General features: G+C 46.1%; 1 protein-coding gene across 8 annotated transcripts in view; it reads left to right on the top strand.

Moving 5' to 3' along the window:
• Anks1b (ankyrin repeat and sterile alpha motif domain containing 1B) overlaps nucleotides 1–17,627 on the top strand; it is an 864,790-nt gene that overhangs the window by 839,300 nt on the left and 7,863 nt on the right. For all 8 annotated transcript variants that reach the window (XM_050145702.1, XM_050145698.1, XM_050145703.1 and 5 more), the window contains 3 exons: nucleotides 1,469–1,480; nucleotides 2,319–2,405; nucleotides 8,120–8,257. In XM_050145702.1, coding sequence (XP_050001659.1) covers nucleotides 1,469–1,480; nucleotides 2,319–2,405; nucleotides 8,120–8,257 — 237 coding nt within the window. The remainder of the gene's footprint in view (nucleotides 1–1,468; nucleotides 1,481–2,318; nucleotides 2,406–8,119; nucleotides 8,258–17,627) is intronic.

Raw genomic sequence — 17,627 nt, 5'->3', positions numbered from 1 at the left:
CCCAGTTCAGCCAAGAATGTGTGCTATGTGAGCCAAGATGGGCTCCCAATGCTGCCATGGAGCCATCTTGCCCAGCCCTGCTTCCCACTTAGATTCTCCGCAACACAGAGCTAACTTGGGGTGGCCAGTTTGAGCAGTAGCATGCACACACAATTTCACACCCCTGAGAAATGGACCCCGAGCTTTGCATCCATCTACTAGCACAGCGGGCGGCCCCAAAATAACCACGCAACTGTTGAGCAAATAACAAACGGGTTTTTCTTAATACTAAATAAAATATTGGCATTTTCATCTTAATGTAGCTATATATTGTTTCAGGTTACAAATAGGTCTGTCCGGGAGAAAGTACTCACACCAAGAGACGAGCGAGGTGGTTTGCTTAAATCTGTTGTTACGCTTTACAAACTGTAGTTCTTCACACAAAATTCAGTCCACGGAATGATTCCCTGTGCCGCCCCAGCCTTAGTCACAGATTCAGCCACTGCTTTGCCTTAAAACCAGCACAGAGCATCTGATTTCTTCCGGCCTTTCCTTTGATTTGTCCTGCACATTGTTCGGAAGCAGTTAGGAAAAACATTCAGAGCACGAAAGTATGTAATGTTATATTCTACTTTTAGGATGATTTTTTTTTGGTAATTTTTTAAAAAAATTGGCATGTCTAAGTAATTTTTTTAATATTTATTTATTTATTTATTATGTATACAATGTTCTGTCTGTATGCCTGCAGGCCAGAAGAGGGCACCAGACCCCATTACGGATGGTTGTGAGCCACCATGTGGTTGCTGGGAATTGAACTCAGGACCTTTGGAAGAGCAGGCAATGCTCTTAACCACTGAGCCATCTCTCCAGCCCCCTAAGTAATTTTAAAACTAGTTAAAATACAGTTCAAGAGAGCTTCTCTTTATGTATTGCCATACTCTTAATAAATCTCTTCGTTTCTGAAACAGATATGGTAGCTCACAAAAAAAAAAAAAATGTGTCAGGACAATAAGCACCTCTTCCAGTGGCCAAAAAATAGATACCGCATAATCATCACCACTGAGCCCCGGGAGCGCCACTCATCCCGTTAAAAGCCTTCTTTAAATCTGGTCACATTTCAGAATTTTTTTTAATGGACAACTGAGTGATCTAAATAAACAAAAAAAAAAAGTTCCTATCCTTTTCCTGAGTCCCCTAATGTAGAGAGCTGGCTGTCTAAGGCCCACAGTGTACCTTTTCGGTATGTCCGTCCTAAGGCTCTGCAACATAGGACACAGAAAGATGAGACAACGGAGAAAGAGAACCAGAGGCAGGGTCAGCGTGAAAAGCCTCAACGCCTCTGCTTCCGGCTGTGAGGCCTGCTCAGCCTTTACTTTCTAGTGAACTTCTGCTGTTGGCGGATTATTGAAATGGTTCCTTCTTCTCACACCCTCTCATGTGTTTTCTCTCCTGTTGTGTACCTACCTGTCCTGTGCGGGAAATCCTGCAGGCCAACTGTCAGGTAAGTCCATCTCCGATGCCTAAGGCGATGATTAAGAGGATGCAGGGAGGAAAATGAAGTAAACAAGACTATTGGTGGCGGAGACAAATGGCAGGGCTAAGCAGGAAAGCGCATGCTAAATTACACAGGAACTTTGCGCAGCTGGATAAACGGGAGAAGCTGCAGACCCCACATGTGAAGCCGGTGTGAACATCCGTCATGAGAGCTTAGCCTGCAGGAACACGGCCGAGCTGTGTGATAAAATAGCTCGCCTGTCCCGTCTAGCGTTTCGCTGTGGCTAAGGACGCCTCCTGGAAGACTTAAGTTGTCATCAAGCTGTATGAAATCCTATGTGGTCCAGTGTGACTCTGCTATAAATATTATATCCACTTCTGGGATTTGGCCAGGATCAAAGCAAGTTTGCAGGGATGCGTTTTAAATCTCTCTTTTAAGTCCACATCTGAGCATCCCTATGCCTTGAAAAATTAAGGGACTAGGAGGATAGAACAGTGATGGTATGGATTCTGTTACCGCTGAATGCACTTTTGGAGTTAAATGTGATGTGGTTTCGTTCTTCTCAAGGAAATAGACACTGAGTTCACCATCCTCCTGCTGGGGGGAGGGGAAAGGACACCCTTGGACCCATAAGAAGTAGCAAGGCCAACAGATACTTTATAAGCCTAAAGCATAGCTAATGGCAAGAGAGACAGGCATTTAAATCTGATTGTGTTTGGGGTGTGTGTGTGTGGTTTTAGCCTTAGTTCATTTTTATCTTTCAAGAAGAAAAAAAAAAAAACCAATGCGTTTCGGTTGCCATGCAACACACCCTGGTCTAACAGTGTTCTAATTTTAATTTCAGAAGTCTACAGAGCAAATGAAGAAAGTCCCCACTATTATTCTTTCAGTCTCATATAAAGGAGTCAAATTTATTGATGCAACAAATAAGGTAGGTGCAACAAATAAAGTCTCTTTGGTTCAGACTCCCGACACGGCCCTGAGCATGTGATCTAAAACCCCGGCATTCCCCATTTTCATCTGGCCTCCCCCTCCTTGCCTTCATGCTTCCCGCTCACACTCAGAGCTGTGAATGTACACGTGTGGACCTACTTACACACACAGAAAAGCATGATTTATTTGGGGTCCTGAGCTAAGATTGCTGTATTTTGCTCTTACATGTCACATGTTCCCTCTGGTAGACTGGGGTCATTTAGCAGTCGTGACCCTTTGGATCTAGAGAACACTGAAACAACAACAACAACATCACTTACTAAAGGCAAGGTGCCATTTCTTTGCCATAAGAACATTAGTAGGTAAAGGGTGAGGGCATTGGTCTTTCTGTGGTTCTCAGTGTGTGTATGTGTGTATGTTCTTGCCTTTGGAAACTACACTTGATCTTAGCCAAAAGGCCAAGAAGTGATTGTCCCTCTTTTGGTACAGCTCCTGAACTCCTGGGTAAGGAGCACATCCTGACTTTTTGTATTCTATAACTACCTTTTATTCCTCACTAATGGGATGAAGAGAGTTGCTACTGTTTGTTTTCATAAGAGATGCAATCAGAAAAACAACCAAGGACATGCTGTGTCTTGGTACTCACAGTGGGAACTTTTGGCAGCTCTGAGGTCAAGTGTGGCCAACTGGATTGTGTTTTCCTTGAAAAGTATCTTCGCGTTCCTGTCAGTGCCAAGACCACAGAATCCTGGTGCTAGCCTCAAAAGCATAGATATGGCCACTGTCACTGTTGTAAAACCTGAATGATTTTTTTAACAAAACCCTAACGGTCCATGTGTTTTTCTCTCCTGTCCCTTCGACTGATAAAGGACAGAAGGGAGAGACGAGGTCATCACCATTGTAAACAGTGTCTGTCCCCTGCCTTGTTCACCCCGATCTTGCCCCTAGATACACTCCATTTTGGAGAAACAGAATGAGGAGTCATGAAGCAAGTCAACTTCAGCAGTGGTGATGGAGCCAGAGCCAACAGGATTGTGATGTCAGGGAAAATCCCATGGACAGTGACCTTTTGTGTCTCTAGACTTAAGCATCTGAAGCAATCCTTTAGAAATTTTCCAAGTTGGTTTTCTGTAAAATGTTTCATTGGCAGTTGAATGAGCCCAAGCATTCCTAACTATGCTAAATAACAACCTCCCCGTTTGGAAGAAAATTCTAGAACTCAGGCATAAAGCCTATACCACAGCATCACCATGATGGCTAATAGTAGTACCCCAAGTATATTAAGTACCTTATCTTTAATGACGACTCAGCTGTGTGGTATGATATTGGCTGTTATGATGTCAGATTTGCAATCAGAACATCCCTTGATTGGCTTTTTTATTTCCTGGAGAATTTCGGTTCTGGTACATCTGCCTTATCCTTAGATCGGAGTTAAGTTGTTTAAAGAGTTCTAATGTTTAAATGTTCATGAAGATACCGTTGCTTTTGTTTTAGCTAATGTGAAAGGAAGGGTTTGGTACTTGAACCCTCTGCCAACACACATACACGCGCACACGCACACCCTTCACCCTAACCTAGAGCAACTATCTCTACCCTATTGGATTTGAAGAAGTTGAAGAGCAATGAGTTTGACACTGTCTGAACTAGGTTGGATTCTGACAATTTCCAAACACAAGTCTTTTTCTCTTGAAGGTTGCTGCAGTCTGAAGGGCCAGGTCTGTCATTTAGTGGTGTCCTAACCACCTACATCAGTAGCATCCACTCTGCCCAGACCCCTACCATCAGAACAAGGAGGGAAGCTTAGCTGGGCCTTAGCTTAGCTGCAGTTCGCAGAGAGACACACACGCAAAGGGACATCATCACGCATGCTCTTGAGAGGCTTTGAGCTCAATCGCCAGTGACTGCGTAGACCCTGCTCGCCAACCTCTTGGAAAGCATCAGCAAGGTAGTTTTATGTAATTAAAGACCCTGAAGAAAGGAGATCAGGGTATCTTTCAAGTCCTTGCATTGTGGTCTGTGACGGATTTCCAGGTTCAGGAGCACAGGCACAGGGCGTCTGGTGGCTGGCGGCACCAAGCTGTCTATGACTGTCGACACACGCCTCGCTCTTTAAAGGACATTCACTTCAGTTGGCCACGTAACTGCTCTTGCCCAGCATGACAGTGTTGAGTCTGGGAGACTCTGGGAGGAGAGGCTCCCAGTTGCTGTGTGAGAGGGTGAAGTAGAGATTGCTAAGACTGGGGAAAGATGAGTAGTATAAGGTTGCATTGGGAGCTGAGAAGCATGGCCAGGGCTGAGGGCATGCAAGCTTCAGAAGGCATGCAAGAGCTGCAGGAAGGGAGAAGAGATGAATGTAACCACTGCATCCTAGAGTCCTTGGACGTCCCCCACTGAAAAGCGCTGTCTTGGCTGGAGCACTTGTCGAGTGGAAGTGTGTGTGAGGATCGCATCCTTTCAGAAGCTGGTGACCAGGAAGCCTGGGCTAGACACACCTCAGTGTGTTTCCATTGTGCGTGCATGTCCCTCTGCCTTACACTGGACAGGTCTGTCCAGTCCACACGGACACCTTAAGGTCCCTGTCCTTTGTCCAGTGTCTGCCCACTGGCACAACCTATTTATCACACCTTTCCCACTGCCTCACCTAATACATTTTCTATCACTCCTCAGCTACCTGCTGCCAATTAGTTTAAAGTACAGTGGGTAATTAATTAGATGTTAATTACCCTTCCTTTCCTATTAGGCCCGACTAGAGAAGGCAAAGATGAAGCCTCCAATGCAATGAGGCATTTCTTTTTCAGTCAATAAGGAATAGCTCAGGTTCGTGGGGAAGGGCCAGATGCCTGGTTATAAACACACAAAGGTACCGCCTAGCAACTTAGGGAGCTACACACTAGGCCTGCTTCAAGGAAGGAGAAGCAAAGGGGATCTTGAATTTGAACTGGAACCTGGGATAGATTTAGTCCTACGATGTTGGAGGGAAATTATATCTGCTTCCATAGCTCAGCAGCCCAGAATCAGCCCCTGCAAGAACCTGGCCCGCCAGCTGTTCGGTTACTGACTTTTCTTGAGATTAGCAGGGTCTTAGAGGTGACCCGTTTCCAATGTCCAGTCATGACAGAGACTTGGGCCATATTTACCCTCCTATGGCGTCTCTGCCTAGCTTTCCCAGTCCTCACCAGGTTCTACCAGGGATCTCTCACAAAGCTCTGCGAGTATATTCCTGCTGCGGATAGACCGTCTTTGTGGTATCGCTTTCCTCCTAGCTGAGACATTTTCAGTGGAGAGGAAGATGACTTTGTATAACACAAGCATCACAGGTGCCTCAAAGGAACATTAAAGCTGCCGCTGGGGGTGAGCTTCAGTGATAATGACTCCATTCTCTCTGCCACTCCTGGGCTCTTGGGAATAAGAAAGAAAAGACCTTCAAAAAAAAAAAAAATCCTGGGAAGGATTCAGAAGACAGGAGGGCAGAGCACTGGAGACCCAACTTAGCTACTTCGTAGTTTTGTCGGGGACCACAGCACGGTCGCAGTGAATGGTCACGAGCTGGGAAATGCAGTGCTGCAAACCTCGCGGGGCACTTGTTAATGTAACATCTCCCCGACGCTGACAAACGTCCCCAAATGCCAACTGAAAGCTGGAGCCGGTACTCGCTGGCTCATAGCTCCTGGGCAGGTGTACTTTACACATGGCTATGACAAAATACATGATTGGAAAGGACTGAAGGGATGGAGGGTTTGCCCTGGCTCACAGCTCAGGTATCATCACCCATGGTTGCAGAGATGCCACAGCGGGCAGGGGCTGAGCCCGCTGGTCACATAGCAGCCACAGTCGAGAAGCAGAGAGAAGCAACTGTTTCTTTCATTCAGCTGTCTCTCTGCTTCTCAGTCAGTCTAGAAGTGAGCCCATAAAATGGTGCTGCCCACAGTGGCCAGGCCTCCCCACCTCGATGACATAATCAAGACAGCGCCCCTTGAGCAGGTCCAGAAACCCCTCTCCCACGTGAAGGTAGCTTTTGTCCAGCTGACAGCAGTCCCCACCACGGCAGCTGAAGCCAATGCTGAGTCCAGACTTCTGAAGTCCAACAGCAGCAATCTGGTGAGAGCCAAGACTCTATGGTACCTTCAAAGACTACACAGACCTTAAAATTCCTTCTAAAGACCCATGGGTTCCTGATTCGGTACCTGAGTACAGGACGAGGACCATGGCTTCCTATGTCAAAGCTATCTGGCGGTACAATGTTGCTTGTTTGTTGTTTCCAATTTCAATTTGAGTTATTTTTTTGACAGAGCAGCTGCACACAGTGTCAGCATTCAAGGCCTCAGTGAAGAATGTCTTAATTTAATTTTCTCTTATGTGTTAATTCTGTAATTGCTTCCCAACCACAGAGCTTGGTAGAGTGAGGGACATGAAGTACTCGCGGAGGGCGCTGGCAGGGAAGGACATTTTGTCAGTGTTTTTAAGCATTGATGAGTAGATGTGGAACATTGTATTGCCAACGGGTTCTTTAAAATACGCAATTAAAAAGTAATTAGGGTGACTGAAGCATTGGGGTTTTTATATCTATGACAACTGCAAAAGACATGTGAGAAATTGTAAGATAAAAATGATTGTACTATTGTAGGGCTTTTTAAATACATCTGCATATCAGAAGAAGCTCCCAGCAGGTTTTGCAGCAAAGATGTTGCTCTCTGGCTATCTGTGCTTCAGGACAATGGTACTGACCCGTTCCTCCCACCAGTTATTCTCAGAGGCGAGGAGGGGGGGATGTAAAACGTGGCAGTGCCCTCAAGAGGGTCAGCACCCCCAAACAACCCAGACCTCACACCTGCCCTGCGTGAGGCCCTGAAGGCCCAGTTGCCTCAGCTGTAAGAAAGTGACAGTCACACACACGCGTACACACACATGCACGCATACACCACTATTCTGTGGTGGGCCTAGTGAGCACAGAGCTCTCCTATTCATAGGTCCTTGCATCCAGCAAGGCGCCGCGGCCTGACTATCACACTGTGGTGTTTCCCTGGGCCATGCACTCTCAGCCTCCTGAAAACCTTGCACAGAGACAGACAGGAAGACAGAGAGCACACTCTGAGGCTTCCCCACCTGCTTTGTTCTGACCGGGCCCTTGCTTTAGGAGTGGAGAAGTTGGCATAGAACCAAAGGTAGAGCACGTCTCCAACATGATCCAGGTCCTGGGTTCCATCCCAGCGCCTGAGAACGAAGGGGTGGGGAGAAACAGAGGACACACACAGCCTCCTGCACCCACAGCTCCCCTCACACCATGCAAGTGGCAGATGACCACTTCCAGACAGGATTGGCAGTAGGCAAGATTGCCTGTCTAGAGCAGGATGTAGGGAAGAGAAATGGCGACATGTTTAGCAATTACTGTTTTGTTTCATTTTCTAATTGTCTGTCCCCCAGACTGCTTCAGTGCACAGCATCTGGCAAGAGCTCATCCAGGATAGGATTATTATTATTACTATTATCATTACTATTACTACTACTATTATTATTATTATTAAATGCAAACATTCCTTCCAGACCTGGTGTACATCTGCCCATGGATGGACACACTGAATCACTCTGAATACTGCTGGCCTAGAACATCCTAGAGAAAAAGAAAAGCATCTGGGTTCCCAGAATTACCGTGCTGATTCTAAAGCATGCAGGTTCTCCAAGGAAAACGGTGATGGTTTGTGTCGTTTCTTCTAGAACATAATTGCTGAGCATGAAATTCGTAATATCTCCTGCGCCGCCCAGGACCCAGAAGACCTCTCAACGTTCGCTTACATCACGAAAGATCTGAAGTCCAACCACCACTACTGTCACGTGTTTACCGCCTTCGATGTGGTGAGTCCCCGCCCGCTATGGATGCATGTTCCATAGATGTAGATATCCATGTATGTGCCGCCGTGACTACATAGTTTAACCAACAGGAATTTATTGCCTGTGCTTCTGGAGGCTGTAGTACGGGACCAAGGTTACAGTAAGTGCGGTTTCTTCTAAGTTCTCCCCCCTCCAGTGTGTGAACAGTCGGTCTTCTCGTGAGGTCCTGTCTGTGTTCTTCCATCCAGAGATGCCTGCATACAAATTCTCTCCTCTTTTGAGGGCGCCAGTTAGACTAGATAAGAGCCCACACTAATGACCTATTTTAACTCAGCCATCTTCCTAAAAGCTCTGTCTCCCAATCCCATCACACCCTGGAGCCCCTAGAGATTAGATCTCCAAATGGGATTTTTTCAAGGCGATCACCCAGAAAGCCAAATATAAGAAGTATTAACAGGCTTAGCTTTCTTGAGTTTCCTGTATTTTCAGTCTCTCGTCCAAGTTAGAACTCTATATTTTTCTTATACCTCAACTGTTGAGACTCAACTCTCAACTTCAGTTTTCAGATTAGAGAAATCCCTTTCTTCTTCTAGTCCCAAAAATACAGCAAGATCTCCCCGCCTCCTGTCCCTTTGTTAGCTCTGCAGGTTGCTCTAGGTACCATTTCTAAGTATTAGGCATGATAAATATGTTCACCTCCATAATATTCAGGAGGGGCAGGGGAGAAAAATCGAACCGCAGCTGTTTAGTTTTCGGATCAGCATGTCTTGATGAATTCAGAGGACGTGCGGCAAACCGCTGTAGCATTTATCCTTCATCCAGATGTCTGGCTTAGCGTGGACACTCACGGGCTTGCAGTTCTTGAGTCTGCTCCAAAGGATTTTCGTTTTACCCAAATCTGGTGCTTTAATCCTCGCTAAGTGCACGCAGTTTGTCGAACTTCCAAAATCATGACAAAGGCCACCCGCCTTGACCTGGACCTGAGCAGTTCTTTATATAGGGCAATTCCCAGTCCAATCTTAAGGCCTTACAATCCATTTGAGCCATCCTCTGGGTTACCAGTGATGACAAAATAAAGTAACAGATCCCTTCTGAAGTTCAAGTGCATGTCCAGCCCCCCAGGTGGGATGGATGGGTGGGGCTTTGTGGTGGCCTTGTTGTTCTAAGTATCCGGTTATCGGCTTCTCATAGACCGTTCGCAGGCAGGGTACTTTTTCATACTGACATCACATCCCACGGGTTTATCTGCTGTCAGAATAAGCCTCGGTGATGGTGATGGACAGGAAACTTCCGGTTTGTGAAATGTCCCGGAACAGTTTCCCCTAGAAGTCCTGTGGCCTAAGAAGATCGCAAGGCCTTCCTAAGAAAGCTAGACTGAATTTCCGAGCTCGTGTCCTAGGGGACACTTGGTGCACTGGGTGCAGGATGGAGGACAACAGTGTGCTGTCTCCCAAGCCCACCTGGTCCTTCCACAGCAGGGGGACTTCTGGGTTGGGGGAAGGTACGTGGGGCGATACATATAACCTGTTGCCTGTTTCCAGTATTTACGTCGACACTAAATTCACCATTTCTCAGACGGCAGGGGGTGAAAAGTAAAAAGAATAGACAAGAACAAAATGAGCCTTGGTTGGTGCTCTGATAAAACAACCTCAGGAGTGAAGGGTTCACCTTGGCTCACGGCAGCATACCATAAAGCTGTATCAACCATGGATATGCAGAGATTATTATCTTTTCCCCTCATCCTTTCTGTAACACATCGGAGACCAGCTTCAACAAGGATACCACTTACCAGGGTAGGGGCACGGGGATTAGAAAAAGAGTAAAGAGAACGAAGATGCGAGTGAAAATAATAAAACAGAAACATAGGATAGCACCAGTGAATACTGAAATCCACCCGTGTTTAATGTCCACTTTCTTAAAATACCCCGACCCCAAAAGGTAGGAATAAACTGCATTACCGTGATACAAGGAAATGAACAGACCAGTTAAAGGGTGCAGGCTACACTCTTAGTTAAATATTCTGTTGCCAGAACCAGACAAATCACACTCAAACCCTAGACCAAAACATTCTGTAGGCAAACCACTTCTGAGGTAGAATCCATTGTTATCTCCTTAAGGGAGCAGGGACTTAGTTGGATCCTTTGCCTATTGTTTGGGGTAGAAATAGATCCACTTTTCTTCCTGAAATACAAAGTCTGGGCATTAGTCACGTCTGTTGACAATAACCTTGAGCAAGCAGAACTCTCTGATCTAAATCTAGGTGGGACCTTTGAGGTAGAAACACAATAACCTTGGAGGAATAGAAGTTCCAGCTCTCTGGCCTTTGGTCGGGGAGGAATGGCAACAACTCTGAGCAAGCTGAATCTCTGGCCTTCAGACAAGGTGGAAATAGGCTCACATTTTTGGGCCTCCGTAGTAATGGTTGACGTATTAAATCAGTCTCATTTTGGACAGTTAGAAAGCAGGCATTTTGAGTTTTGTCACAGATTTCTTCACTACATTTATATATGTGCAACCATCCATCTGTATCCAAGGAAGGTTAGTTCTAAATCTAAAGAATTCACAGAGCCACCGACACTCAAGTCTCTTCTATAAAATGGCATAGTATCTGCCTATGTCACTTACATACACAATATTATGCATACTTTATATGATCTTTCACTATCAGTGCTATGTACATGCTTCCCATAGTGGACTGCTTGGAAAACAGACATAGAAAAGAGTCCACACATATTCCATCAAGATGCAGGTTTCCCTACACATGCAGAATCATTAAAATAGACAATGGATTGTATTTAGACAGCCCTCCAAAATAACTATGGTAACAGTCACATTTAGGGGCGTGATCTCTGCAGTCAGCCTAGTATTAAGTCCAAGGTGGGTTCATTCTGCCATAGTTTGATCAATAATACCACTTGTCCTTGGTTTCCTCTTCTGTAACACAGAGATAATAGCGGTGCTCACCTCCTGGGGAAGCACCTGCCGCACACAGAGATGACGACAGAGCTCACACCTCCTAGGGAAGCACCATGCTTTCAATGAGGAACCACATACCGTCTTTACAACTCTCGTTTTCCATGAAGCATGGCTGCTAAGGATGTGGAGAATAGGAGGGACAATTGTGGTATGATATTCTTGTCATCTGTCCCTGAGCTGGGATTTATGTCTCGGGTTTTGGTTTTCCACATAAGCTTAGTGCTTCTATAGCCCCCATCTGAGAGGGAAAGTAAAACTGCACACAGATGCACACCTGTGCTCATCATGTGCCTATTGTCAGCCATCCACAAGTCTCTCTAAGAGCTCAGGATCTAGGCGGGTTAGAGACAGGTAATTGCACTAAAATTGCCCCCATGCCATTCTGAAGTTGCCCCAGTGCCCAGCGGGACGGGGTCTCTCAGAGGAGGGATACTTGGCTGGAAGCTGTCCATTTCCTTTGTGAGGACATGTGGTAGGCTTGGAGACATGACAACTCATTAATTCAACTCAGTAGGATGAGCCTGAGGCATTAGGCAGGCATCTGCAGTAAACAAAGAAAAAAAGAGCCTTTCCACTCCACAAGCTCTGTATCCACGGGTCTAACCAGACACAAATCAAAGGTGCTCTGAAAAGCACTATGTACTCAGTAACATGTACCAACTGATTTTTCTTCTCATTATCCCCTAACCAATATCACATGGGGATGTATTCGGAGAGGATGAACACTTGCTCAGTATTTCAAGTCATCTAGAGACAGCATAGAGCATAGGAGGTGTTCACAGGTGAGGTGCAAATCCTACCCTATCAGATATAAGACACTTACGCATCCTCAGTTTGGTCCGAACACAGAGGAATGGCTGTATAGAGTTTACTAACTCAAGAAAATGGGCACATCTATTTGAGAAATATTTTTAACAGCAAGACTCTTTTAGAGGTCTTGAATTTGGTGAGGGCCCCATTCCCAAGGCTTTGTGAGCCAGTAAGGAATTTACTATCGCGTCCATTAGGTGCTTCAGCTGTTGAAGAGGAAGACGAAGAGATCTGAAAACGCTCTCTCCCGTTTCCTTGCCAAGTAACGTGAGGGCCTCCTTCCATTCTAGTGGTCCTGACCCTGTATGGTGATGTGAGAGCTCAAACTGGCCAGAAACCTTAGAAGGCAAATGAACCCCTGAGCACAGTTGACCCCACGCCGCTGTGTGAGGCCTCTGTGGAAAGCCTGGAGTGTTACCAGGAAGGGAGTCCTGACTCGGCGAGCATGCCGTGTCTACCTAGGTTTGGGGTGAAGCATGACATTAAACCTTAATAGATACCGTGGGATGCTCTGCCACATTCCAGGGTATTGTCTTTGAAAAATGTATAATGGCATGCAAAATCTGTTCATGATACAGCATTACATGAAAAGCAACTTATAAAAATGCACATAAAATATTACCCTGATTTGGTATTTAAATTCACATATATAAATATTCATGGAGTTTATGAAGTACGTGAGGGTATATACAAATATAAAAGGAAAACAACAGAATATAGCAGTAGCTGTACCCAACGGTGGGATTTTACAGGTGAACCTAATTTCTTCCATAGTCTCTGTATCTCCGACCTCGTCTACGTATACTCCTACTATAATTAGGGTGGGGAAATAATTTCCTCTCTCATTCAGTTAGCATAAATTAGCTCCGGAGAAGGCCTCTGGATGGTGGCCAGTTAATATGGCAGTCCTGGTCCAGATATGCCTCTTGTCGGAGGTGTTCTGCTTCTTTCTAAATACCAGAGATCATGAGTAGGCAATGACATGTATTTTTATAAACTACTGGGGTCGTTCCTAGGTGGTACTTGGGAAGATTAACTATAGGTAAAGATGTCAATGGGATCTGTGAATATGCCCAGAATATTCTCAGTTATTTTTGCCTCTGGACGTGGGTGAAGCAAGTTGCAGATGAAACTTATCCCAGCTCTTAAAACGCAAGGACTCAAGCAAAATGGAGGGAGACAAAGAGAACTACAGCTTCTGTCGGAAGCCATCCTGACAAGACTGAAGACGCCTTCCTGCATCCTGAGGCCACCATGTCACTGGCACTTGCTCGGCACTTGTTCACCGTGTCTTTCCGTGGGAGAAAAGATAAAATGAAGGGATGGCCCAGTCATCCACCGTGGACTCATTTTGATCCTAAAATTGCAAGTTCCCTTATCTTAGGGACCTACTGTAGCTTCCTCTTCCTCGTTGGGGACCAACGGTACCGTACACTAAGTCCCTAGACTTGTAAAGCTGAAGGAGATGGGTACCACTCAAGGCACTCAGTCAACCAGGGGGTCAGAGCTACAGAGGGAAAATCATGACAAACGCCATACAGTGGCAGAATTATGCCCAAGGGCTGAGAGGCTACAAGAAAGAGACCCAAGGAAAAACAAGGAGACACGGAGAGAGCCTTGAGGGTGTCTACAAAGATGAGCAGTAACTCACTGGGGACAGAGGACAGACGAGCAAAGGGTGCATGCTGAGTAACACGATCAGCCATTCTGGAACAGTTTTGAGGAGGTCATTGTTAAACGAAGGGTTTTACGGTATCAGGAATTGATCCTAGGGACTCATGCATGCTGGACAGGGTCTCCATCACAGCTTGGTTTTACTTTGAAACAGGGCCACACTGGTTGCCTACTCTGGCCTAAATTCACTCTCTAGCCCAGGCAGGCCTTACATCTGCAGTCCCCCTGCCTCAGCCTCTTGATTAACTAGGACTTCAGGCCTGCACCTCCAGGCCCAGCTGAAATATTATTTTCTAAGATGACACCAGTCCTTGGTCATTGCCCCTTGAAGCACTAACCATTGGGCCTTGGAATGCTGTGTTCCTGTTTGGCGTGGGTATCACTGTACACGTCCCTGTGGGTGCCTGCCATCTTTTACTCATTGACCCTGTCAGTAACTAATTGGGCGGAAGATTGATGGCGGTGTCCTATCCAGGCACTCCTAGGATAGGAGACCAAGAGACCACTGGAATCTCACCCTCTTCAGTTTTTAGACCTATTTTTATTATTTTTATGCACATGAGTGTTTGCCTCCATGTGCGTCTGTGCACCATGTGTGCCTGAGGGAGGTGGTAATGCCTCCCTGTGGGTGCTGGGAACAGAACCTGGGTCCTTAGCAACAACAGGTGCTCTTAACTACTAGCCAACTATCCAGCCCCTCACACCCACTTCTTAGTCTGTCTCTACGGTGAATGTGATAAGGAGCTCAACCCTGATGTATTTAGTCCATGCAGAAAACCTGAGGGTTCTACTTATGGCCTCTATCACTGGAGCGCACAGATACAACTGACTTGAAGCTAGTTGTGACACTTGGGTTTCTCTGCCCTTGCTCCCAGGTGCAGACACAGTCCTGATCCCTGGCTATCAGCTCTGAACCTCTTCCTGGTGGCAGGGAGCCTTGTGCTGATTCAGGAAGTGCTCTTGTTAAGGAATAGCCAGGCCTAGGTCTGTGGCTCCCAGGGCTATGTCACCAACACATTGTTCTGTGATTCCAGTCGTGAAAACGTGGCCACTGTTTTTCTAGTACTGATGTGAGGTCTGAATGGTCGGTGGCTAAAGGGTGGCTTCCCTGCCTGCCTAGGGGCCCTTCCCTGGGGGGTCCTTCCCACCGCAGCTCACTTCCGTCCTTGTCACATTACCTGCTGGCATGGACGCTGGCAGCATTCCTTATGAGCATGTTGTCAGGGATGGGCTAAGCAAAGTGACCCCTGCGATGACCGAGTGAGTGTATGGCCACATCTCGTGCTTTATTCTATATAAGATTCAAGAGCCCCCATCAATAGATACTAACTAGGCTAGAAGCCACGCCAAAGTTCTGGAACATCACAGTTCTAGTACCAATTGACAGCACAGAGCTCTCAATGGTTATCAGGGCTGAACCAAAGATTGCCCTCTGACCTTCTGGAGGTCAAGGTGAACGACACGATTTCTCTAAAAGGAGCCTAGACCCCCACACAAACAAATGAGACTGAAGTCAGAAAGGACATCCTTCCCCTGGTCCCCATGAAGAAACTTCCCCCTCGTACCCATCCTCCTCTAGCAGCTATACGATTGGGGGGGGCAATAAATGTGGGAGTCAGAACACCAGCAGACTCATGCAAGAACATGGAGCAGGACATCCAAGTTACACAAAACATTGGCTGGCCAGAAGTCATTCTTGATTTGAATTTGATGCTGCCACTTGGTAAACGTGTAAACCTGGACAATTTTATCAAGTCATTGATCCTGAGTTATTCTTCATATATGAAAGGGAGGTGATAATTTATTCTATATAAGATATTGTGAGAGTTACATAGTCCAAAGACAGTCCAGAGTAGTAGTTCTCAAACTTTCTAACACTGTGACCTTTAATACAGTTCCCCATGTTGTGATGACCCTCCCCCACCATAATATTATTTTTGTTGCTAGTTCATTATTGTAATTTTGCTACCACTATGAATTGTAATGTAAGTATCTAATATACAGGATATCTGATATGTGACCTCTGTAAAAGGATCCTTCAACTCCAAAGGGGTCAGACCCATAGGTTGAGAACCTCTGGTCCAGAGCCTGGTCCCTAGGACACGACACAGTCCTGTGGCAATTGCTGAGAAGTTCTAGATGAAGAGAAGGCTCCATTGACAGGGAGGAAATACAGTTCAGTCCTAGCTCATCAGTGATCAGACTTGATGCTAAGCTCCAACCCCACACAACGGTGAGGGCAGACTGAGGGTGTCCACAGGTGAGGGTCCACAGTGGGACATTTTTGCAGTGGGGCTCAACAGCAGTTAGACTATAGATGATTTGACTCTTTTGTACCTGAAGAAGAGTCTTGAAGGTTTCTGACTAGAGAAAGTACTAGGTATTTAAAATTCAACCGAGCAGATGTTAGAATTCAAATCCAATGTGAGAACTGAAGCCTCTAGACAAGATTCATGACCAAGTAGATGGCCAGCCTGCTGGTCCATGGAGGTAAGCCAGTCTAACACCTGCACATGCGTCCTGGACCGTGCTGGAAAATCGTTCCCAGTCCTCCCAGCCAAAGAAGGAAGGAGAGGCAGAGAATGCCCACGGGGAAACATGAAGGATGAATAGGATGAGCGCGAGCATCAAACTAGAAAAATGTCACAATTGAAAAATTACTCATCTTCGTTTGGATGAAGTTCAGAACACAAAAAGATGTTTAAGAAAAGTCATCCACAGTGGGGGTTTAGTTCAGCGATAGAGTACTTGCCTGGCAGATGCGAGGCCCTAAGTTTGATCCTCAGCCCTTGCAGACGGAGAAGAGGAAGGGGAAAGGACAAGGATAGAGAGAGTGTGGGAGAGGGTCATCCACAAGCTCAACAGTCATGATCGCTAATGTTAATGCTCCCAGATAAACCTGGGTTTTATGCATATATTTCTATATATTTCTAAAGAAAGGATCCCACTATATAGGCCAGGCTGTCCTAGAACTTGTTCATGCCTCTGCTTCCTGAGCACTCAGGATTACAGGTGTGCACCAACATGTCTAACTTTTGCTTGGCCTATTAACCAGCTCTTTCCAATGACTCCATTTTCATCTTTTCTTTTCTTTTTTTTTTTTCCAGACAGGGTTTCTCAGTGTAGTCCTGGCTGTCCTGGAGCTCACTCTGTAGACCATGCTGGCCTCAAACTCACAGAGATCCACCTACCTCTGCCTCCCAAGTACTGGGATTAAAGATGTGTGCCACCCCCATCTGGCATCGATTTTCCTCTTAAATGACTACCCAGAATCCCACTTTGTGAGATTTTTATACATTGTAATGAGTGCTCTCGGACACAATGTCATCGAATCCTTGAGCCTAACAGATTGTCAGGCTAAGTGGAGAATCCCTAGAGAGCTTGTACTAACATGTTCCATTCCCTGGGGCCCAGGACTTTTCCTGGGGCAGGGCAGACAGCCCACAGTCTATGATGCAGATTTGCTACAATCAAACTGAAGGATGTGCCAGGCCAACCTCAGGACTAGGATGCAGGGTGCATCTCTTCGTCTCTCCATGGTCCCCCTTTGTTGCTGAGAAGCTTGGTGGAACCATTGGCTCCTCATCACTGAATGAGTATCTTATGGACACTATTGGTTGTGTCTACAGGCCAGGGAGCAGGGGCATGCCCACAACAAGCTCAGTAAATATCCTGATGATGTTAAAACTGCACCCCTGGCTGTCTGGAAGAATCCACAGCAAATGCCAGTGACCTCCACATCTCCACTTTGCAAAGGAGAAATAAGTTTGCATATATTAGGTACCATTAGATTCCGTCCTTGAGATAGGATGGCCCCTTAAGTTCCTCATTAACTAGAGATCCTTAGGGAAGAGGAAATGGAAGGGAAGGTGAGATTTTTTTTATATGTTCTCCCATTTTACTGCACTGAATTGGGACTCTCTGTCCCAATTTA

This window comes from Alexandromys fortis, unplaced genomic scaffold (genome assembly GCF_014885135.2).
Source record: "Alexandromys fortis isolate MF-2015 unplaced genomic scaffold, M_Fortis_MF-2015_v1.1 scaffold_50, whole genome shotgun sequence".
In the NCBI taxonomy this organism is placed as follows: domain Eukaryota; kingdom Metazoa; phylum Chordata; class Mammalia; order Rodentia; family Cricetidae; genus Alexandromys; species Alexandromys fortis.
Note: the sequence above shows the minus strand (reverse complement) of the source record. Positions and strands in the feature narration are given on the sequence as shown.